General features: G+C 46.5%; 2 protein-coding genes across 2 annotated transcripts; one reads left to right on the forward strand and one right to left on the reverse strand.

Moving 5' to 3' along the window:
- Positions 1-6,934: 6,934 nt before the first annotated feature.
- On the forward strand, positions 6,935-8,544 carry LOC122374213. Its single transcript, XM_043352823.1, has 2 exons — positions 6,935-7,081; positions 7,817-8,544. Exon 2 carries the CDS (start codon positions 7,890-7,892, stop codon positions 8,487-8,489), a length of 600 nt encoding a protein of 199 aa, XP_043208758.1. The 5' UTR covers positions 6,935-7,081; positions 7,817-7,889; the 3' UTR covers positions 8,490-8,544.
- A 7,871-nt stretch (positions 8,545-16,415) lies between these two features.
- On the reverse strand, positions 16,416-23,734 carry LOC122374210. Its single transcript, XM_043352819.1, has 4 exons — positions 23,644-23,734; positions 22,725-22,759; positions 18,987-19,229; positions 16,416-17,686 (listed from the first exon to the last, which is right to left on the reverse strand). Exons 1-4 carry the CDS (start codon positions 23,645-23,647, stop codon positions 17,606-17,608), a joined length of 363 nt encoding a protein of 120 aa, XP_043208754.1. The 5' UTR covers positions 23,648-23,734; the 3' UTR covers positions 16,416-17,605.
- Between the last annotated feature and the right edge of the window lie 1,242 nt (positions 23,735-24,976).

Consider the following 24,976-nt stretch of genomic DNA (forward strand, 5'->3'; position numbering starts at 1 on the left):
TGGGTTACAACTTACAATTCAACATTCACCGGTTTTTCTATGGCCTGTTGTGCATCATATTATTGGTAATGTGAACAGAGGGACTCCATACATTGCTTCTTGTGGGTATACTGATCTCAGGCAGCTTTTGCCAAAATGTCAGGGAACTCAGATTTGTTTTTCAATAGAAAAACACAATTCTAAAGAATAGTGTTTTAACTATTGACAACAAACCTTTGGTTATATCAAACCTGATTTTACTTCATTTCACCTTATATGTTCTTGCAGGAACAGTTATCACACCATTATTGTGCAAAAATAAGGGTGGTGTCTCTCGGCACTCTGCCAGCCATTTTTGGCTTACGTAGAGACATCAACAAGCCTATACCTCCGACACTACCAGAGGTTGACGCTAGCTCACGGAATGCGCTGGCAGCGGCTGGCACTGGCAGCGCGCCGGTGAAACAGCCAGGGGTTTCCTCTGTAACGTCATTGTTGTCTAGGTAGATGGGTCTTCATCAATTGTTAACAGCTACAAAAATTGGAATGAAAAATGTTGAGGTATTATGAGCATCAGCTAAACAGGAAAGAGAATTTGGCTACAGCCCATCTTGCAACGCCTCAATGAAATTTCACGAGAAACTTAAATTAAGGGAGCAGCTACATAACTGAGGTAAAGTCGATAAATCCTTGTGTATTTACCTACATAACTGGGGTAAATCCACAAGGCACCTTGAATTCAAACTATGAAGTGACTCCAAGCGAAATATAGCAGAAATTGGGACTTAGTGGAGCTTAGAAATAATCTGCTTAGTGCTGGATGAATGTTTTCACTTAAAATGAACACCACCATATTTGAGTCATGAAAAAAGTGTTGAGTAAGCATAAGCTTGTAGCATAAAAGATGCTTCTGAAAAGTCACTAGATTTTAAAGTGTTAGTCTCTGCATATTGATTCTCTGATTGTTTAAATGATGAAGTCTCTGCACAGTCTCTGATTGACTGAATGAGCTCTGCAGTCACATCACAATAGTGAAATTCATGGGAAGATTTTATTTGTAATAAAAGAAGGTAATATTTTGAGTTGATTTTTCCTATTCTGTGAAGACCATAGCATGTTTAACAGCATTCCAAACAGGGCATGTCAAAGGTTGGATGGATCTTGGGATTTCCTTGAATTGTGTTTACCATATGTTGTTTTTTATTCAAAGTTATTGTAAAAGCCAACCAACTTTTACAGCATTGAGGATCATACTTTAGCTTTGGAAACAAGACATATGTATTATGTAGTCTACATATCTATGGTTATGCTGATCTTGTTTTCCAGAGTCTTTGATTATCACTTAATTTCATTCACTTTTGATGTAGTGAAATCCATGATCATTTTAATGACAAGCTACATTTGAAATGTATTGTTGCTCCCTTTTTTACCATGCATATTTTTGTGCCTTGTGAGGTCTCATATAGGAATAACAAGAGCAGTAACATGCATTGTTTGCTTGTGTTGTCATAACTTTGTACAATATTTCCAGCTTTATAATATGCAGTTACCAGTCACATTGGGCATCACATATATATTTTTCCTGCAGGAGGAAAGACACAGAGCTAACTAGTGACTCATGTTTGTGCTCCTATCACTTCACCCCTGGGGAATCAGTGCCTACAACACCCCTTGAGTATAATGGTCACCAGGGGGTGCTGTCCTGACATGTTCACTTTCTGTTGAGAAGGTTAGAACAAACACCATGTGTGTCATTTAGTTGCATATGTAATATCTTAATGTTAAGTCTGCATAAAGTTTGAAGTCTGTAGCCCCTCTTAATCCTAGTTTGTCATTACCTTAATCTAGCCTGGGTGAATATTTTGTTGTGCTTAAAGCACGGACTGCGCTACGCCCCGGCACGGCGGCCGGGGCACTTCCCCTGGAAGAAAACGGCACCGGGGACGGGGGACGGACGGCGAGGAGCCGGGAAGGAGCGCGGCACCGTCACCCCACAAGCCGCCCGCAGCAACGCCGTTATTCTTGTGCCTCTTGGGCGCCGCCGACGCCCTGCGGATGGGGAGCGCATCCCAGACGGGCGGGAGCCGGGAGGGGCGCCCGCGCCATCCGGCCGGCGAAGCAGCAGCCCGGCCAGGCGCGGCGGGCGGCTGGGTGGCGGCCGGACTGGGACGAGTCCCGAGTCGCTCCATGTCTCTGTCTCTTGCGAAACTAGTACCGCCGCCGCCCAGCCTTGATGGGTCACTACGAGGAAAAGGCGAGCCCGCTCCCAGTACCTGTCGTGGAGCTCCCGCGCGGGCACGCCGCCTCACCGATGGCCCCTGGTCTTTATCTCTCTCTGTCTCTGTCTGTCTGTCTGTCTGTCTGTCTGTCTCTCTCTCTCTCTCTCTCTCTCTCTCTCTCTCTCTCTCTCTCTCTCTCTCTCTCTCCGTCTCCGTCTCCGTCTCCGTCTCCGTCTCCGTCTCCGTCTCCGTCTCCGTCTCCGTCTCCGTCTCCGTCTTTGCCTCCGCCTCCGCCTCCGCCTCTCTCTCTCTCTCTCTCTCTCTCTCTCTCTCTCTCTCTCTCTCTCTCTCTCTCTCTCCCCGACGCCAAAACCGGCTCACAACGGCGTCCATGTCGGCCGGGGCGAAATGACTTGAATAATTATTTCATAAAGGCATTAACAGTGACACAAGACAAAAGTTCAACAAATTCTACGGATGAATCATCCAGTAGGTACTAACTTCGAGAGCAGTTAAAATGAAGATGCACAAGAAAGCGTAATTTCCCAATGACATCATATGGCTGTCACAATGCTTAGCCGCAATCACCTCTTTTTGTAGTTGAAATGGTAAGTAATTTTTGAAATTATCCGATAAAAATCTAAAATTGATACCATATTGAAGACCAATCAATTCTACACATGAATCAGGGTGTATCTTTGAGAAAAACTTGAAAGTTTAGGTGTGATAAGAAAAACAAATAAAAATGAACCATTTTCCCATAGACTTTGTATTGGCTCCAAAATCGCATGGATCCAGAATTTCTGGAAGTGCCCTCGCCACAACTGCACGTGCGCTGCGCTCGAAAATGATCACGTGACCAAATCCAGATGAGATCACCGTATTTATAGTCACCGTGGATTTTAGGTTAGTGTTTGTTTGTGGAGGGAGGTGTAACTTAATTTTAATGTAGAATTATCTTCACGGTTAAGTTAGTATAAATTAGCACCAAAATAGGTCAAAGTTATCAGAAAATCCATTTTTGTATTTAACAGAAACAGCTGCTTTTCGCACAAATGGCTCTCACAGCGACTCGAGAACAAAGCGTCAACACCACGGCGAATCTCTGTTGCAATCTGTATATACGCATATTCAGGTTGATCCCATCTTCATTATTTACGTCGGCGCGGCGCATGTTCATGTGCTAAAAATAGTCTAGATTTGGAATGTAAGCGAAATTTCTCAGGTTAAGGCAAATGCCGGGCACGGTGAGCAATCATACGAACAATCATACGGGCCGCGAAGTTTAAGAAACCCGGGTCACGGGTGGCAGGACGATCATTGTAACTTCGTATAGCGTTATTTGTATAAACACGGGTAACAAATGAACAGTTCGCTGGTTCTAAAGCGTCGAAACCCCTACAAACGCGCTTTGCCCTGCCAGTCCCAAAGTGACCCATTACCGGCCAAGACCGCGCCCCGCGGCCACGCACGTTGTCAGGGAGTGCGGGGCCGTGGAACGACGGGGCTCAGAGGCAGGGCTGCGGAGTAGGAGTCTGAGTCGGAGTCGGTCGGAGTCGACAGTTGTGACCGGAGTCGGACTCAAAGTCGATTTTAGAAACCCGAGCCGGAGTCGGAGTCGGAGTCACCGAAATCTGTCGACTCCGCAGCCCTGCTAGGTCTGCGGAGTCGGGAGTTGGAGTCGGTCGGAGTCGACAATTCTGCCCGGAGTCGGAGTCGGAGCTGGTTTTTGAAAGCCGGAGTCGGAGTCGCCGAAAATCCATCGACTCCGCAGCCCTGCTCAGAGGCACTGTTTCCGTGCTCGGCCGTCCGTGACGCCCTTGTGGGCCGACCGGAGGGGACGCCACCATTTCCCCGCTGCACGTCTGGAGCGTCGCAGAGGGCTGGACGCCAGTGCGGGTCCCGTACCGACCCCGGACCGGCGCGGGCGGCACCGTGGAGCACGGAGAGCTCGCCGGCGATGGTGGTCATGCCAGCGGCGCATTAACATTCTGAGACCGCTAGCCCAGGCATTCCGGTCGGGACCGTCGCGGAATTGGTGGAGCACCTCATCCTTGAAGGCCACCAGCTGCTGCTCATCCATAGCCGCATGCGCCTGGCCTGCGAAGGGCGAAGTGGATCCTGCGCCATGGGGGGACTGAGGCGCAGCATCATCGTTGACGGCCTCGCAGCCTCGCACCCGCTGGGCGCAGCAGATGGGCCGGCGGGCAGGGCTGCGCTAGTCCCAGGCTTTTCCGCAAGAGGCGCAAACCACCCTGCGGGCCAGGCCCGACTCTGTCAGATGAGCATCGGGCATCTCATCGCCCCCCTGCTCCAGCACCGTCAGAGATGCTTGCACAACACTCTTCCACCGGCTGCTGGCGCAGGAGCAGGAGGCGATGACGGCGTCGACCACGTACGGCGTCTCGTGGGCCTGCTGGGGCAACCACACCTGTTCTCCCCTCAGCCCCGTCACCGGGGCGTAGTCGTCAGATTTGGTACGAGCGGAACTGCAAGCGGCCAAGGCCGCCACCACGTCGTCCTGTCGTAGGTCGGTACTCGGTAGCAATCGGTAGGTCGTCCGTATATGTTGCCCAGTGCGTGCCGCGTGGAGGCGGGCCCCGTCGTAGATGTCATCGGATATCTGTGAAATAAGTTACAGATGGGCTCATTGACGAACAGGATTAGGAATGGCTGAAGGATGGCTCGTACTGGGCTCGTACAAAACACCACCACACATCGCTAATGCTTTAATTTTTCGCATTTCTACTCGTGCCCCGGAAGCGGTGCTTGAATACACCCGCTTAAGGTTTTTCACGAATATCTGAAAAACAGCAGCGAGTTACAGTACTGCTGTTTTTTTGTTTTTTTTTTTGCCACTCCTCGTCATTTATCTTCTCTGCACATGTCACAATTTTAGATCACGTTAAATTAAACGACCTACGTCGGGAAAATTTCCAATTAAACCATAGATAGATCGACCGACTGATGATTTTCAAACTTCCAGCGATTGGGAAGCGCAATAGTGTGTATGAAATGTACCTACCTCCGGAAATTTGCCATCGAGGTAAATTTTGCAATTTCTCCGTCTTAAGTCAGTAGGAGACAATATACTAATTTCATTCAAGCTTCTCGGCATAGATATACATGTCTTCAAATTGCACACGTGACCCCTCTTTGTAGCCGTGAAGTCAGAAATGAGGTCAGCGGTAGCCGTATAAGTCGTCCTTAATATGCTCAGCCATAGACTACTACAAAAAGCAGTAGCAGCTGAACAAGGCAGACGTGTTTTACGTTGCTCTGAATCATTGCAAAATTAAGGCGCATTGTAAGCTTTTTGATGGATCTATTATATATTACAAGACTGAGAAGAAAATGGTGCTTCTGATGCACCTCATATCTTCCAGTGATATATTTCAAATTTGATGATATCTTGCATTTTATTTTGCATTTTATTGGCATTCAGATGGAACAATTTCAATTTGGCCCGGCAAGAACATCACAATTTATTGTTCGATTTTTCAAGTCTCGAGCCTCCAAGTCGCGTGATTGTTTTTGACACTTCTGGAAAATGAATGAACCGAACCAGTTTAGAAAGTGCATTTTAACGGGCAAAAAGCGTATGTGGTGTGCCAACAGATATGATGATGCATAATGCAGTATCAAGACACGTTTGGTGATTTATCCTGCTATGATAAATAGATAGCGACATGTGATCAAGACCAGTGTCCAGGACGCTATCGAGAAATGGGAGAACATTGGGAACGGAAGCAAGATTTACAAATCGGTGAACTTCTATGAAACTCGACTACGACCACGATCCATGAAGTCATGCACTCATCAGCTTTTCTTTTGTCAAGTTTTCATTTCTTAGGGCCCCGGTAATATCCTCATACTTATCCTTCTTGCCAGGCTGCAGATGTGCGCAGCGCCAGCTGGGCAGCAGCTGCACTCGCAGTCCTGCACAATCCTATCACAACGTCCCGTATCCTATCCGTATCCTTGCCATAGTATTTAACGCATCACCTCATAATCACCTCAACTGAAAAGCCACGATGCTTGTGGATGTTGTTGTATGTATAAATAAAATAAATAAATAAATATCTGGACTGGACACGAATTTCGGCCGACTACCATAAGGGTACTGCAGGCGGTGGATGGCGGATGTTAATTGCATTTATCACGTGCTGCAATAATGAGTATTTTACTTTACTTATAGAATCTCAAACATTCCAAATTTCAACGTATTGTTTTCGTTCGTTGAGCTTTGTCGAAATTGTAGTTTATGCATCTTAATACCAAGTTGGTTTAATGTGGATCTTTGTAATATTATTTTTTTTTTGTGATTTCCCCTTTCTGTACAATCGTTCCACAACACAATGAATTCATAACTTCTGGTTGTATACAGTATGGAAGCTGTTTAACAATGCCAAGATATTGTGCAGTTGCTAACTGTCGTTCAGGACACAAGCCGACGATATGGGACAGGGAAAACAATAAGCTTACCCCACGATTTAGCGTTTTTCGATTCCCCGGAAATAAAGCAAGCAAGAGAAAATGGGCTGAAGCCATTGGACGGAACGTGGAAAACCTGAACGGGGTCAACTGTGGCATATGCGAAAAAGCATTTCCATCCTCATGATTTTCGTGTGGGTGCTAACAGACGCGGCAAGGATCGGAAACGGCGACTTCTGAAGAAAGATGCTGTGCCGTTTGTGGAACTCGTAACAGGCCACTCAACACCTCGTCCGACGAAATTTGCGGACCCATCGGCACGACGACTCCGACAGGAACAAGAGGCCGAAAACCGGACACAGGCATTCTTCGCTGACGACCAGATACAGAACCTTGCTGATCTCTTGCTGTCAGAAACTAAAAAAGGAGCACCTGCCCGTGGGCTTCAGGTATGTTTATCAGCGGAATTGATGTTTTGCATAGGCGTAGGAACGTCACAAAAAGTGGGGGGGGGGGGGCAGACCCCGGTCAGGGACACTTCGATCTCAGTTTGTGAGAACCCCAACCCCCCTAAGAAAAATTTGAGGGCAGTTTTGAACTCCTCTCGTCTTGCTGAATCGTTTGCTGCCTTTATTTTTGCATTTTGAGCAACATTAAATAATGTAGCATGAAAACTTGGCCGCAAAGTGGGGGGCATGGCCCCCTGGGCCCTGGCCCCCCTGTTCCTACGCCTATAGTGTTTTGTAATATGTATTTAATTTTTTAGGTATGATAAATGATAATGATATTATGCCCAACTATGTTGAATAGGTACTTAACGGGAGTGATGGATAAATTAATACGATTTAACCCACCAATTACATATTTGATGTAGGTAACTGTTTCGTTGCAACGTCTTGAAAAAAATGATACTACTGAAAAAAATAAGTACCTTCATATGCGGAATAAGTCTTCTGATCATACAACATAATAGGTACCTACCTTACTGAAATATTCAAAAATAGTAATTACCATTCTAAAATAATTAATTATATAAAAACAAATATGTTGAAATACAATCGAATACGTAAAACAAAAGAAATATGATTTGCTAAGTGCGCAAAAGATACAACATATTGTGGTGGGCGGTTGCAGTGTCGGCAAATAGATGCTTGAATATCGTCTAATGAATTTTCTTATTTCAGGGTGGCCGAAGTCAACGTTGAAAACGTGACAGTGATCAGCATAAGAAAGGAGGAAGTTAGAGAACCGGCTGGCATGCCCGTTATAACCCACAACATCACCATATACGACGACCTTCGCTTCAAGCTGCACTGCCAAGGAACTGATGTTTCGGTCAAGACAGTCTCTGATATCTGCTGCGTGCCTGGAGCGTTTTCATCAGTGTCAGAAGTGCTGACCGTGATTGCACGTCTGAAGAGTGTCACTGTGACAGTTGCTGCTCGTCTGTCGGCAGCCGCGACGCTCCTCGACACAATCGCCGAGTCCAGCGATGGCGATGTCTGCCCAGTAGTTTGGAGGACTCTCGTCAAAGAGCAGAGCAGCAGGCAGCGTCTGTTCGGCAGCAACCTGCCGCGAGCAGTCTTCGTGAATGTGGTGAGTGAAGTCATCACATCGGCCGAGAACGTGACTGTCTCAGACATCAGCTGTGAAGGAGGCCACTGTCTTGCAACTGTAGTATCGCGTATGGCAGGCTCCCTATTCAATTTGTTTGCCAGCAACATGGTCAGGGACGCCAACAGCCGTCTACACGGAAAATGGAAGCGTTCCACAGACCCCGGCGCCAGTACCAGTAAGGAGAGATGCTCTAGGGAAGACCAGAAGCGCCGCAAGTTAAGTGGGAGTAAGAAGACTTAGGACCAGCTCGGCTCCACTGCATCTGCAGGCGCTGACTGACAGCGTTATCTAGTGGCCGATATTTAACCCTCGCACGACCAGGCCATTTCTCATAACACGAACGACCAGGGGGGGGGGGGGGTTGTTACGACCCCCCCCCCCCTGGCGTTTCGAAACGGAAGGTCGTAGAGCTTAGCGGAAAAAACCAACGGATTGCTCTCAACGAGATCTCGCGATTGGTGGTATATTTTTTGGTCCTAGGTCAACATTTGACCTACTTTTGACCGGTCAAAGGTCAAATTTTCGGAAAAATAGACTTTTTTTCAACTTTCGGCGGCGATTGCGGCAAAACGGTGGGAGATATCGACTTGAAACCTTCACTATCGTGTTCCTTGATCAATTCTCTATCGTTTGGTATGTATTTCGTTTCCCTAGCTCTAAAAATGGCGCGTTGGGAGCGCCGGAAGTCGGCAAGGTCACAGTCGGCGGCAGAAATTCGAAAAATCAAAATTTAAATTTTTGAAATCTGATTGTATTTTTGGATTTGGGAGGTCCATTTGCTCCCTATAGAAGCTAATATTGCTGCATATTCCCATTGAGGTGACAAGAATTAGCAAAATAGTGGTTCGGGCGCTTTTCAAAAATAGTACCGGACGCTGTTCCTCTTGTGACGTCATAGCTCCGTGACCTGACCTGACCCGGTCAAATTTCTTATACCATATAATAGCCAATACTTGCCCCAACATGCATGGGAAGTTTCATCACGATCCATCAACCGATGTCCGTACCACCGGCAGGAAACCTCGGGCGTTGGCACTCAGTTTGTGAAAATCCGGCCGGAGGCTGTACCTCTTATGACGTCATAACTCCGTGACCTGACATGACCCAATCAATTTTTTTTTCGGCAAAAGATGCGCAAAGGTTGCCCCAGAGGGCATTGAAAATTTCAGCCCGCTACGACAAGCCGTTTAGCGTGCACTTCGAAAAAACCTCAGGGGGGGGGTTGATACAACCCCCCCCCCCCTAGGCGTTCTAGGGTTAAGTTATCTTTGTGCACCGGCACAGTATGCCTTCAGGCGCTGACTCACAGTGCCATCTAGTGGCCAGTATGTACGTTACATTTGTGCGCCGGCACAGTATGGCTCAGCGCGACCCGGGTCAAACGTATATACGCCCGCCGCAAGTTCTCCGTGTTTTGTCCTGTTAGTTTCTGGAGCTGGAAGAGTGACATCGCAGGAGCGTCACAGTTCCAATAGTGTATCATTGTGATCAATTTCTGTGATAATTGTGGCTTGCATTCATTGTATTACGATTCATTGTGATGTGCGAATTATCATAAACAAGCAACCACTATCTGCGAGTTTCCTTGTCAACGAAGATGGCAGAAGCGACAAAATGATGACGCGGTTATAACCATGGGATGGGATCAAATATGCGACCTGTTCATTATAATATATCCATTATGAAAGGCAATCAAATTTAACACATAAAACTCCATTGGTACCCTTATGGTAATCGGCGAAATTTCGTGTCCAGTCCAGATATGTAGTAGTCTATGGCTCAGCTCAACGATACAAATCGACACGCGATGTGCATCATGACTTCGGCGAAAATGCAGATTGACCTGATATTTTCAAGCTTACCTTTAGGGTCAATGTGTCTGATTCTTGAATAATCGAAATGATGCTACAAAGAAGAGTCAGACATTTTGTTTTCCCACAGACAATGATTGTCTGAGAAAAACATGCTACCAATAACTGGAAAATACGTCATCATAATCATGACTACCTTCCACATCCTACCAATTCACTGTTGCAAGACACACGATTCCCCGCGACTCGCAAGTATGCAAAACAAGTCTAAAAGGTACACTTAAAGGTTACGAGGCCACTGTAGCATGCAGAGCCCACTAACCAGTAACATTGCACAAAACCCACCTACGATGCACAAACCTGCTGTCAGTTCTCTGCCGGAACCACTCTCCGGACTTTTTGAGTCTCAGAATGACGGAACACCCGGTGTCTCGTGGAGACCTCCCTCTTGCGCCCTCCTTGGTGCGGCCGTTGTGCTGGCACCGCACGCGTTTCTGTCAAGCAATTATATCCATGTTAACCCTTGCCGGGCCAGGGGGAGGGTTGATGCAACCCCTTAAGGCTTTTCGCGAATAACGTAAAAACGGTGGAATTTAGCATGCCCTCTGGGGCAACCTTTTGGCACCTTCCCTGATTTTAGGTCTGACATTTCAGGTCAGGTCACCAAAACCCGTACAATGTCAGGAGACAGGCAGGAAGAAAGAAAAAGGGAAAGGTTAAATAAAATGTTCTATACCGTCAGAACCGGCAGGCGCTTCCGCCCCAGTGTCGGAAGACTCGAAACACCAATAACATCTGGCATATCCTTGTCGATACATGACCGAAACTCCTTTATCATGTTGCTCAGAATATTGGCATTCGTATACCAGCATTTAAGCTTGCCCTTATTTTAAACTTCATGGTATAGGCTACTGGCCTGGTTTGACCGTTGTCAAGTCTAAAGTCAAGAGGACATTGGCTAGGCACCGATTTTCGAGTGGGGAGAGGGGGGCAAAGCAACATTAGCTGACTGATAAGCGAGTGTTTCTCTTCCCCATGCGTTTCTTTAACCCGCGCACCGACGGGGGTCCGCGCCAACTTAGAACCGACGCGACGGATAGGGGCGGTTGACCGCCCCCCGCCCCCCCCCCCTTGAGATCTCGAGAACGAAGCAAGATAGCGACAAGCGGTAAGCAGGATGCACGGACAAGGTCTACAATTTTTACTGAGATCATTTTCAAGTCAGGTCAAAGATGGCGTCACAGGGGTCAAAAAGGTTAAAATGGGGGCGCTAGATATGAGGAAAGATTTTTTCTCGAATAAATTTTAAAGTAGCAAAGCTAGGAACAAACCAATGACACCATCGTGTTCCTCTCGTCAATCCGCATCGAAACCTATGTGTTGACCTCGAAACGTCAAGGTCAAAGGTTGACCTCAGGTCACGTGACCTCAAGGTGGTCATGTATATCATTCGATGCGTCTTGACGAGCTTAACACAATGAAACCATCCGCGCGGCTTTACCTCGCTCCTGTAAGGAGTTATTAGCAAAAAACTTTGGTGACCCTTGATGACGTCACATGACCTTGTAGCTGCCCAAGAGCAATAAAAGGCCCCAAGGTAGTCAAGGTTGATCGTACATGAAGTCATTCATGGTTCAGGAGCGAGAAACGAGTGATGATAAAACGGGTAATTTTTGCTATGTCATCTTTTCTTGCACTCGACCAAACTGAGTATAATAAACTTTGTCACTGAGTGAACGGCATGCCAACTCAACACGTCATCCGCACTCAATCACATGTGTACCCAGTCTTCACCGAAGCACGCTAAGAGCTGTTGCTAAAAAAAAGACTGAGTTAGTCCACGTATTCCATACCTATCACATGGATTACAAACCAATATGTTTCCATGCATTCCATGTTCTTCACGCCTCCAGCTCCCCTCTGATTTAACAATTAAGCTCTGCGTCGACGTCGTAATCGTCGCGTTGAAAGGTCGGGAGTTCGGGACCTGCCATGCTGACTAGTGTTGCTCACTGTTGATCATGCTGAGTCTATCATCGCTTCTCACTTTGTTTGACAGACATACTTCCACATAAGGTGACGTTCAGTCTTATAAAATACGATTAAATTGATAATCAGAACCCGAAAAGTTGGGAGGGCCAGCCCCCCCCCCCTCCACACACACTCAAGCAAAGTGGGGTTGGCCGGCCCCCGGTGGCGACGCCCATGGACGTTGGGGAATTCTCATTCTTTCGCGTCGTTCTTTGTATGATAAGCATGTTAAATTATTCTTTATCTTTGACCGTGATGGACATTAACCTTGGTCTACTACCATTCAAGCATTTCAAGGATAGGTAACATCATCATCGAGCAATGAATGGTCATGAAGCACTAAATTACTCAGAAGAATACATGATTATATAGGTATAAATATTCACTAAAGTAGTCATTCAAGATCAATTTTTGGCAAATATGGAAAAAAGAAGATTATTATTTTATAATAATATATAATAAAAACAAGAAAATGTTAACGAATCAAGCTGAACGTCCAACCTACGACCTACGATTTATTCATCGAAACAGCCGAAACGAACCAAGAACCCGAAGACGAATCGCTGACGTCTTAACGAATGAAGGAATCACAACATATATTCATCGTACACTTCAAACATGGTTAAATTACAGACACTTTGCAAAAAAGTGTCTGTTAACGAATGAAGTGTCTGCGCATTTTAACCCTCGCCCGCACATGGGGGGTTGGGTGGTTGCCACCCCCCCCCCCCCCAGGTAGTCTTTCTGCTCTGCACTCAACATTTTTAGAGCTAGAAGGCTGATTTTTCGTATAACTGCTCCTCTATCCTTTCTTGATGTCCACTGAAAATTTCAGGTTTCTGTGACTTTTGGTTTCGGAGATATGACCTTGTTTTTCAGGTCATGTCATGACCCAAATGGCCAATTCTCGACATCTTGCGTTGGCTATGGGCCTTGTGAGCTTTTGACACCTTGATTTCGGCCTTTTTTACCAGTCTTACCTCCCACCTACCATGGAACATGTTGTTCGACGATGTACAGATGTCAAGGTCAAGGTCAAGGTCAACCTAGGTCATCTAAGATAATTACGTTTTAGGCAAGCGGAATTTACTTTTTGTGAAGTTTTTTGACTGCATTTTTGGTAAAAGCTTCTCAGATCATGATTTCATGTAATATGGACACATAAACAATCGGTGCACACATCAGTATACACACAGACACACACAGACATACAAACACCTATAATTGACCTTGACCTAACTTGACCTGAAATGACCTCAGCAGCAAAAACCTGGTCGGGTAGTGTGAGAAAGAGGTTCTAGCTGGCTTGGCACCAGAAAACGGCATCGTCATCGGTATATGATAAGCAGCGCACTTGATATCAAACGGTGACCCAAAACAGCAACATTTTTTAGTTTGACCTGACCTGGAAGGTCAATGAATGACCTGAGAAGGTAAAACTGGGTATCATTGGATTCGTCTCTTCCCAAATAATCTTTTTGGTCTTACCGCTAAGCTCTATCTCCAACAGGAACGAAATGGCGCGGGGGGTGGCAACCACCCACCCCCATGTGCGTTCTAGGATGGGAAAATGGCATGTGCTTGTGCGGGCGAGGGTTAATCGCGTGTTTTATTGTGTTAAAGCCAAGGGAGATAATTAGCTTCTTTTTTTCTTAAATAAAATTTATTCGACATCTATGCTATTTTACTGTGGTTTCTATAAAATATGAAAATTTCCTAGCACATTTTCGTATGTCAAAAATGATTTTTATTTTTGCAAAAAAGAAGCAGTACTTGCAGTACTTGCAACACCCACCGAAATGCGTTGCCCTTCTCGATAAAAAAAATCGCAGTGTATGGCGTTTTTGTTTCAAACAGCGACGCTTGGGTTTTCGTTTATGTTACTGTTTGTTGTTAGCTTGGTCATGGCTTGGTTGTCAGTGTCGTGTGTAGGGCGTTGGTTGTAGGTGCATAGTACCCTACAACCAACGTGTGTAGGTCTAGGCAGGCCCATGGCACTCCACTTTTGATGACATCATAAGGGGGCCTCAGGACAATAATGGCGTGGTGCGCCACAATCGCTTCAAAGCTACTTGCCAACAGTTGCCATATTTGAAAATATTATTTTGAAATAAAGTTACAAGTAATAAAAATATTGTAATTAAGTTGTTGATTAAATCGATACCTAATCTAAAAACTTACTGAAAAATGATTTATTCATAGTAAAAATATAAGCTCGATGCGTTTTTACGTTGCTTTCCTGCAACTGCAGAGGACTTTTAAATCGTCTATATCTTCAAAACCGGCCATTTCTTAGCATATTGCTGCTCTTTTTTATCGCTAGAAAATTAGTTGGACTTTCCAATGACATCAACGGTTGAGCGATATGTGTAGAGTGTCACCAACAATCTTCAAATGAAATTAGCCATTTTTACGTTGTAAAGGAATGGAGCACCCCTTGCGAGCATCAGGGGTGACGTCACTCAGGATCTGTCTCTGATTGGTCGGCGGGGGAGTGACTGTACCTTCTATAGATGGCCTTGGGTCTAGGCAGTGGCGGATCCAGGGGGGCAAAATGGGCATTTGCCCCCCCCCCCAAACGGCATAATTTTAACATTACGCCTATGGACGATGCATGGAAAGAATCGATAAATTGTTTTGGTCCCCCCCCAAACCTCTGAGCTGGATCCGCCTCTGGGTCTAGGTACTGGGGCCATTCAAATCAGATGGAACGCAGCTACGAAATTTATGGCATCCGGTACACATGTATTTCGACGCACTGGTATTCTAAGAAAGGTAATGTATTTGTATCAATATATGAAAAGAATCTTTTGACATACTGACTAATGAAATAACTTATACCAAATTCTTCCAAAAATAAAGAGCAAGACTGTGCTCTCATTCGTTCCTTATTTAAAATGAGATATGCTGCAACTAAATTATGTATTGTCCGGTACCTTATAATTAAAAGCATTCGTACACGTCGAAAAAACAAATGTATAAGAAAACCTTTTATTCACGAATCGACCATAAAGGCAGCAATCAATTAAAATAAAAATTTTCAAATATTATTTAATTCTTACTCACCGATTTCACTTAAACCTGCAAGTACTTGCTCACCCATCACTACCAAGCGCGGAGCGTTTGAGCTACTTCAACTTAAAAAAAAACATGGTAATTTTGTGAGTTCGGCAAAATGCAATGAATTTACGTTATATTTATACATTTTCTACTAAAAAATGGTCCCAACTCCAATAAAGTGGGAAAAGGTCATAATCTCCCTTTAAATTCAACGAATGATGTTTTGAAGTTTCTAGGTTAACAGTACACATTTTGATTTCTGTGTTGGTCTTTTATAGGTAATTTTAGTGCTTTAGACAGGCTGATGAAGGAAGACGGATGTCTTCCGAAAGCTATACCAATGAAAATAAACAAAGCTGGTGTCCTGAACAATCTTTACCAAGAACAATACCACTGTCCCTGCTCAACAACATCAACTATAACATCGAATGTCACCATCGTGTTGTTCTACTCCCAAAGGTACCCATAAGACATGTGTTGCATGTTGCGAATGCCAATTTTGATTTTCGGGGATATGCTCTTACCGGATTGACCTGACCTTGACCCGGACCTATGCTTGACTGACCCCTACATGAATTTGACACTCGTTTAGAACTTAAATGAAGGGTATTGCGCAATCATGACAGAGTTTATGACGAGAGACGGCCAGTGCGAGATTTTAAAGTCCATGCTACTGAAGACCAATGTCAGGTGTTCGACCTCACCTTGACCCGACCTTTGACATCAAGATTGAGATTCAACTTTCAAATACTCATTCTAAGCGTCTCGTCGCCTTCTTTCTTTTGCCGCATCACGCGTTGCGCTGCGCGTATTGGTTCTCGAGTTATTGGCTGGGGGCGTTTACGAAATATTCCACCAACTGACAGACTAAGAATCATTCGTTGACACGCATAAGCATTTGCAAGCAGTGGTATCACAGTAAATGCCACCAAATGTCGTGAATAGAATAACACGCCTTTTTAGATTGGCCCAGGAGACATCAAATTGATAGGGAAAAGATAGTGAAAGTTTCATGCTCCTTTCCTTAAACATTCGAGAGCTATCGGAAATATATATCAGGGGGCGAAAAACGCCCCCGGGCCCATGAGGTTAACGCAGGTCAGAGAAAGTTCCTGTGTTGATGACCTATTTAATTCAGGAGTATTTTAATTCAGTCTTCAAGGTTAAAGGTGATTTGTGCGATTCTGCTGTTAATTGCAAGTTGGCAACGATAGTTAGAAATTTCCGTAAAGTTTGTTCGCCCAATGCTTCATTAAAACTGCGGTTTATATGTAAATATTTTATGTATTTACAAAAATCAATACGGTCCCAAACACATGACCACTAAATTTCAATTATTCAAGGACTTCACTGAGTTCACAAGTTCAGCCTGAATCCTATGACTATAAACTATAAAGCAAGAATACCCACATTTGGGTAAGCAGACAGTTTGTAAAATCATTAAGAAAGATGCATGCCTAATACCTATGATCTCTTCATAACTTGTATTGGTAAAAAATTGTCTTAGATAATACCATTCACCTGTAGTGTGTTTTGTTGCGAAATACACAAGTTCATTAAAAACTATTGGCCTGGATAACCACATTAAACAAGTAACAGCTCCAACACTACTGATCATAATTGGAAAAGTGTTACCGATCAAACCGTGTTATAATACATATAACAGGATGTTCCTTAAACTTGCTTTGTATTTGTTGGCCAATTTTTAAGTCCTGTCGAGCTGTAAGTGTACATACTGTTCGCGGCATGCACAATGGCAAATATTAGTGTTTATAAGCGAATCCTATTCACCATGGCCTTTAGAACTAACATCTTCATTGCACATGCAATATTCACATTATTATAAGTTAATAGCGCTGATGGTAAAAAACTCAATATGAAAAATATAATCTCGCCATCAATCACGCAGCACGCTTGACATCGGAAAACACAAACTCATCGGGCACCCGAACGTTGATGAGCGTTAAACGGAGGAACAGCCCTGTTTTGCGGTAGGCAACAGTAACACACCCTGGTGATACCGGTGCCAGCAGCAACTAGCGCTTTCGGTTTTCATGGAAGCATCAACAAACTCTCATTGTGCTTGTCCTGGTTTGTTTACGGTTCCAATCTATAGAAACCGAAAATGCTAGTAGCGCGCTGTGAAACAAGGCCCAGATTGAGCGCCATTATGAAGCTGTATACCGTATAGATGTCGCTGTAAGAGCCGTCTGACCTATATAGGTGTCGCTCTAGTAGCCATCGGACCTGTATAGATGCCGTTGTAGAAAGTATTGTTTATTAGGTCTTTAGGGCGCGTTGACTTCGGTGGTGATTTGCAAAAGCCGTCCGACCAGTGAGACGTCGCTTCAGAAGCCGCCGAAGCTGTGAAGATGTCACTCTAGTAGCCGTTGGAGTTGTTTGCGGCTTCATCTAGTGCGGCTCCGATCAAAGCACGCGGTCACTGCGGCAATCTTAGAGCCACATGTGCAGACTTCTGGCCAGGTGGGGCCCCAGGTCGATCGAGTTTTCCAGCCCCGGTGGCGAGAGGCGGCCCTGGCGAACACATCAGCGCCGGTATCAGCTGGATGCAGAACGGAAACTGTGGCCCAGCACTCTGCTGGCTGAACAGTGAACACTCTATGCCATGCATAGCGCCAGAGGACCCCGCAGCAGAGAACTGAGAACCCGTGTAATGCATGTCGGTGTTAGACTGAGGTGGGGTGAATAATGTAGGTGTGGGGAGCCAGGGCACCGACCAGATCTAAAAAAAAAAAAACACAGACCAGTATTTACCTAACTTACTAGAAATCACTCATACCGTGGCTGGTTAATGGTCAATGGTCATGTAGCTCAGGGTACTCATGTGCCACACATGCAAGAGTGTGGCAAGACGGCAATGACAGCGTGAGTTGAGATATGACAGCGATAAATGGTAGGAAGGTGCCTGTTTTGTTGAGAGAAAGTGTACAGAAGAAATATCAAACACGAACAGTCGTTGCCTAGTTACGTACGAGGGTACGGGTAAAAGAGAAGTTACCAAGGTATGAAATAAAGTTATTGCTGTAAAAAACTTCAGTGTTTCAGAAGCATCACGCTGAGGATTATACATTCACCGTAACGTTACGCTGCCAGCACTGATGTTCGACCTCGAGTTGGACCGGCGGTGTTAGTTACCAGTTAGACGGGTCAACGGGTCAGTGCCAGACGCCATTCAGCTGATCCTCCTCCGACCGGAGCCGCGGCTGGAACGCCAGTCACGTGACGGTTAGCACAGCTCTTAGCCGAGTTATGCGGCAGTTAAGGCAGCTGCGTGGTAAACCACGTGACAAAGCAGTCAGTGGGCTAGTCACGCAACGGTTACAGTCTTCAAGCGAGACGCAGACACCTCAATTGCAACACATCAATCATGTGCGTCAGAGCAGCTCTGGGTAGATAGGTGACGGTTAAAACAGCCCTAACATGAAACGCAACAGCCCTGACGCATGCCTACCGGCTCGTTTACTGTATAACTGGCCAATTCAAATATATTAGCCGGGGAGTTGTAGTGTAAACTGGAGTAAGCAAGGTGACCACACCACGGTAAAAAAGTTTGCATTGAAGTCAACATTTTCGGATGGTCTCGTTCAAAAGTCGGCTAAAAGCTTAGTTCTAGAAAATAAATTTATAACTGACATAAAACAAAATACATACCAAACTCGGCCGGTGATAAAATTTTAAAACCCCATTCCTTCCTATTTTTTTAAACTCGATCTCAGACCTCTTTCAAAAATCCAGTAAGGACCTCGATCTTGAATATGTATTAACACCGACCTCGTTCAGTGTTATATGTTACCGCACTTCGCCCCTATCTTACCAGGATGCGGTGTTTTTCTGCGCAGGCGAACTCTGTCTCGTCGACGTCTCCATAGCAATCCGACTGGTGGCCAGGCGGCAGAGGCCGGCCCTTGAACTCGCAGAGCTTGCTCAGCGGCCGAGACTTGACCAGCATGTCGTCGAAGGACTTAGGCTTGTGCACCGGACAGTAGAAGACGTCTGGCGTCCGCGGGTTGAACACGATCGACTTCCGCAGCATGTCACCGCCCAGGGCAGAGCCGATCTGGGGGAACGGGGTCGGAAGTCAAAATGGGTGCCCCGGGTCATAAAAAACGCCTGAGGGACAAGGCAAGCAAGGTATGAACGTTCCCAGAGGGGTGACATGTCATATGGAGTCACGGTTGATCGCAGGTCAAAGAGAGGGCATTTAGATTTATGCAGGTGGTACATTTTGTTTTGGTCAGAAACTTTGGCCGCGAGTTTCCTAAAAACCACAGCTGGATATGTCAGTTCCCATTAACCTTCGCCCGCACATGGGGGTCCCCCCCAGGTAGTTTTTCTGCTATGCACTCAACATTTTTAGAACTAGAAGCCTGATTTTTCGTATAGCTGCTCCTCTATCCTTTCTCGATGTCCACTTAAAATTTTAAGTTTCTGTGGTGTTTGTTTTCGGAGATGTGACCTTGTTCTTCAGGTCATGTCATGACCCAAATGACAAATATCCACTATCTTGCGTTGGCTATGGGTTTTGTGAGCTTTTGACACCTTGATTTCGGCCTTTTTGCCAGTCTTACCTCCCAACCATCATGGAACATGTTGTTCGACGATGTGCAGATGTCAAGGTCAGGATCAAGGTCAACCTGGGTCATCTAAAAACATTACGTTTTAGGGCTGAATTTACTTTTCGTGAAGTTTCTTTGACTGTATTGCTGATAAAAGCTTCTCATTTCATGATCTCATGTAATATGGACACAATCAATCGGTGCACACATCAGTATGCACACAGACACACACAGACATACAAACAAATATCATTGACCTTGGCCTAAGTTGACCTGAAATGACCTCAGCAGCAAAAACCTGGTCGGATAGTGTGACAAAGAGGTTCTAGCTGGCTTGGCACCACGATTCGGCATCGTCATCGGTGTATGATGAGCAGCGCACTTGATATCCAACGGTGACCCAAAACAGCAACATTTTTTAGTTTGACCTGACTTGAGAAGGTAAGACTGGGTATCATTGCCCATTGGATTTGTCTCTTCCCAAAGAATATTTTTGGTCTTTACCGCGAAGCTCTATGTATCTCCAACAGCAACGAAATGGCGCGGGGGTGGCACCCCCCCCCCCATGTGCGTTCTAGGATGGGAAAATGGCATGGGCGGGCGAGGGTTAAATACCTACACTTACAGGTAGATATATGTACAATATACATGCAGGTATTCAACTCCCAAGTGGAATGTAAACACCCCCAGATGAGACCTGTTTGAGCGCCGACCAGCTCAATGAGCAATTTGCCTGTGTCGGTGCCCGAGTTGCTGCCGAGGCCGCCCGGGCCACCGGCCTGTCCGGCGTCCCGCGTGCCGGTCCGCGACCGTAGTTAGGGTGCCTGCAGCGGCATTTGTGCCCCACTGTGTCACGCTGCCAGAGTTGTCCGTCGCGTTGCGGGGCCTGAGTGCGTCCGGGGCGATGGGGGTCGACGGCATGCCCATCAGTGCCATCAGGAAATGTTATCCTGCCATTGCCCCCCACATCCATCACCTAATAAACGCTTCCATTTCCACCCACACCTTCCCCGACGCGTGGAAAATTGCCATAGTCTCACCTATTCATAAGTCTGGCGACACCCATATCCCTGGCAATTTTCGACCGATCTCGATCCTTCCAGTCCTATCCAAAATCCTTGAAAAAGTAGTATGCTCTCAGCTCAGTTCCTATCTTATCACAAATCACATCCTTTCCCCTTCCCAGTACGCCTACCGTACATCCCACTCAACTGAAGATGCCGTCCTCGACGCTGTCAATTTTGCTGCCCGGAGAATAGACGCTGGTGATGTTGCGTCATTAACGTCGATAGATCTGAGTAAGGCTTTTGACAGCGTCGACCACACGATACTTTTAACAAAGCTTGGGTGGTACGGCATCTCCCCAAGGTGGATCAGCAGCTACCTTTCCGGCCGCTCCCAACTCGTCCGCGGAGGTTCCTCAGCGGCTCTTCCTCTCTCACATGGAGTCCCTCAGGGCTCCATTATCGGCCCAATCCTCTTCCTTATCTTTGTCAATGACCTATCCTGTTTCCTACCCCATGGTCATCTCCTATCCTACGCGGATGATACCCAAATCCTTGACTCAGCACCTCCCAATCCCAATGATCTCCAAGTGCTGAAGTCTCGGGGCGAGGAAAACATTAGAAATCTTAAATACTGGTTCGGCTCAAACAGTCTCAAAATGAACTCTGACAAAACCTCCTTTATTCTTTTCGGCACTCAAAATTCCATCGACCAAACTTCCGGGTTTGTACTCGAAGTCGGTGACACTTGCATTCGACCACAGAGAGAAATTAAAATGTTAGGTGTTCTCGACCAAACCCTGAGCTGGGAGTCCCACATATCCTCCATTGTCCGGCGAACCAACGCAATCCTCATATCCCTCTACAAAATCCGTCACCACCTATCACCTGAAATCCTAAACATCCTTGTGCAGGCTCACGTTTTCCCACACCTGTGGTACTGCTCATCAGTCTGGGGCGGTGCCTACAACTACAGCCTGGACCGACTCCAAAAAGTCCTGCATTTTGCCGCTCGGCTCGTATCTGGCCTTCGCCGGAACGACCACATTACCTCAACCCTCCACGCACTCGGTTGGCCCACCATCAGGAGCGTGGTCGCGCGGCGCGACGCGGTAAATGTGTACCGGGCTCTTTTTTGTTTTTGTTTGTTTTGTTGGGTTAGGCCCTTTCGGTCGACAAGACCATTGCAGAGCCGGAAGGATGATAGGAATTAGGGGGAGACATTGGTCTGGGCAGGCATCCTAGTGAGTCGCCGGGGCTGAGCCCGTCCGAAGACAGGCCACCCAGCCCCAAGGCACTCACTGCACCCGGCTACGGGGTGCGCTCCCTCGGGAGCAGCGGTGCCGCTCCAAGAGAGCAGCCCGCATGAGATAAAGTTGCCTGTCCAGCCCGGAGGGGGGTTGTGGCGTGGAGGAGAAGGATTTCAGTTTCCTGAGGATAGAAGCACGGATAGGTGATCGTACCGGGCTCTACACGTGCCGTCTGCCCCAGAGTCGCTGAGGACAATGTTTGTCCAGCGTAGCGCTGTTTCCGAGCGTGTCACGCGCGCCACCGCCGCGGGAGCGGCTGTGCTGCAGCCGCCTCGTTTCCGTATGGTGGTGACACGGCGGCTCTTCCCTCATAGAGCCGCTGTGTCATGGAACGCGCTGCCGCGGGAAGTGACGAGCACGGCGTTCCGGGTGCCAACTGCCACTGGAGCGTCATTTTTGTCCCGGCTGACGCTGCGGTTTTATACTGACTTGTAAGCTTTACTTTTCATTATGTCGTGTAATGTATGCTGTCTTTATTAATGTAACTGACTAGGCCGTAATAGCCACTGAATGGTGGATAAGCCTTATAATAAATGACAATGACAATGACAATGACAATGTACCTACTTACACAATAAAACAAAGTTTTCAATTATTACAATGCATATGAATGAACACGGAAATAAGTTAGAAAAAAAAAACGTGAATCCAATGCTCAATGCTCATCCTTAATTTTACTCACCAGTAAAAACAGGCATGTGATGGATCCAAGGTTCCCTGTGAAAGGACAATGGTTGTAAGGGTCTAACATGCCACGAGTTTTGAAACGATTAAGGAACCATGCACCTTTCCGCTACTTATACAGTAGGTGTACCTATAGGTAATGTATGTAGATAACAAAACATTGCACCGCTGGCATGAAGCGTTCATCTCCATAATTATTCACAGTTCACACACCATTCATAACTAGCAGAGTCCCAACCACAGGCACGCGATTTCTCCTCCACTGAATAAGTCAGAATTAAAAACGCAGCGTGATCAGGAGGTATACCTAATTAAATATCGCATGCAGGAGTAACCTTCCTTCTCCAGGCATTGCCTTCCACTCCACAGACCAGTCGCCCTCTGGACACTGGCAGTGGCTACTATTCCATAGAACATTCGCCCTCTCTGAACACTAGCTAATATTTGATATAGCAATCGCCCTTTTGACAATAATAACTTTCCACACTGCACTGCATGCAACACATAAGTGCAGTACGACCCCCTCTTAGCGCGCCCCGTGGCCCGCCGGTTTCGTCTCGGCCGCCGCCCGATCTTTGTCCAGGATGCAGCATCCAACAACCGGTTTTACCTGCTTCACGTGAACCGGTATGACGTGGGCCAATGGACGCAAGGTAGCCATGATGTGTACCAGAAATAAAACGGCACGGCATTCTGCTATTTTCATGCAAATTTATCCAAGTTGAAGCAAGACACTTTGTTCATAGATGCACAAAGGACTGCCAAGGTCAATGCAGTTCCTCTTTGCTTTGTCGAGCCTGCTAGCCAATAGCTTTCCCGATCATTATGTATTACTCCGCCATGGTAAGCTTTCAAACCAAATGTTTCTTATCTTTATAGATCGGACCCTCAGTTTCCCAACCCTATCGGTCACTTACCCATTGTGTCGGCGAGGCTGTCCTCTGTGGCCCTCGGCAGGTGTGTGGGGCTGCTCTCGGCACCGGCGGCGGGCGTGCACTGGGAGCGCCGTGCACGGTGCACGGGCTAATCCCGCGTGCCAAGGTCTCCCTCCCTCCCTCTCACGGCAGCGCCCACGCCATGCCCAGTCGGCTGGCTGGTTATACGGGCCACCGCACCACGCTGATCGGCGCAAAAACCGCCCTTATCGACACAGACTGGGTGGAGACGCGTGAGCGCCAGTATGGTTTTTATCTGAACGGAAGGGGCGATGGATAGTAAATAGCATTGTAGCATTGTTATTGAGTTACGGATGTTTTGTTCCTTAGTAACAACCAGCTTCTATAAGAAACGCGATTATCTCATCTCATCATGTTATTTGTCTCGCTCAACCTCTTGGTTGCTTGCATAGGCGCGGGAACTACTTTCAGACTGGGGGGCACACCATAATGGAGATGAACCTAGGGTACCCCCAAATCTAGTTTTCTCACCGGTTTTAGGCCACTTATTTTTCATCCCTTGGCTTTTTCAGCAAAAAAGAAAAACATTTGCAAAAAAAGTGCAGTATTTCGTCTCAAAGTTGTGGGGGCACCGCCCCCACGGCCCTAGAGTTGGGGGGGGGGGCAAGCTGCCCCCACTGCCCCCCGGCTCCCGCGCCTATGGTTGCTTGGATAAAGTTATTCATATCAACTAATTAGGCAATATCATATAATTAAGTCCCTGGTGTAATATGCTTTGGTAATTCGTGCCAGTTGTAACCGCTTATATCACTTCTAACGAAATCAACGTTTAAAATGTGTCGATTTAATTAAGCGATACAAAGTAAATATCACTTATAGGCACCAATTAAACAGTACCTGTCAAGAGATGTTCCCATCCCACAAGCCTGCAACGCCGACCTCAGACGATGTCCTAATAAGACAGGGGTTGCGTTTCAAGCTGCTCGATCTGGCGGCGTCTGAAGCGTTGAGGATGAGACAGGGCCGCTGCACAGGGAGGGGGGGGGGGCGTTGATGCCGTGGTGCACGATAGGCTTAGATGAATCTCGAGGAATGCACTGTTTCATTTCGCTCTATTCGAATTTGACGACATTTTTTAGGTTAAATTTAGGTATGACTGCGTGACAGGGGATCGACCCGGCTTATCCTCACATCTGGTCCCGCCTGGATTACATACGGCACGGTCAAATGTCACTGCGGTCCCATCCGCCGCTCCGCGCCAAATGTGACGGGCGTCTGATAAGTACCGTAATTCAATGGTCTCAGAACCTGTTTTCGCCCTTCCGGACGGGTAAGGAAGGCTTTCCATGGAGGG

Source organism: Amphibalanus amphitrite, unplaced genomic scaffold (genome assembly GCF_019059575.1).
Source record: "Amphibalanus amphitrite isolate SeventyFive unplaced genomic scaffold, NRLGWU_Aamphi_draft 001620F_arrow, whole genome shotgun sequence".
NCBI classification, from domain to species: domain Eukaryota; kingdom Metazoa; phylum Arthropoda; class Thecostraca; order Balanomorpha; family Balanidae; genus Amphibalanus; species Amphibalanus amphitrite.

Excerpts from the sequence above, each read along its gene's own strand:
- LOC122374213 (XM_043352823.1), top strand. The coding sequence starts at position 7,890 with ATGCCCGTTATAACCCACAACATCACCATATACGACGACCTTCGCTTC.
- LOC122374210 (XM_043352819.1), bottom strand. Across the intron at positions 19,230-22,724 it reads TCACATGCCTGTTTTTACTG|ATCGGCTCTGCCCTGGGCGG; the intron begins GTGAGTAAAATT and ends CCGTTCCCCCAG. Across the intron at positions 17,687-18,986 it reads CAGAAAAACACCGCATCCTG|GGCCGCCTCTCGCCACCGGG; the intron begins GTAAGATAGGGG and ends TGTGTTCGCCAG.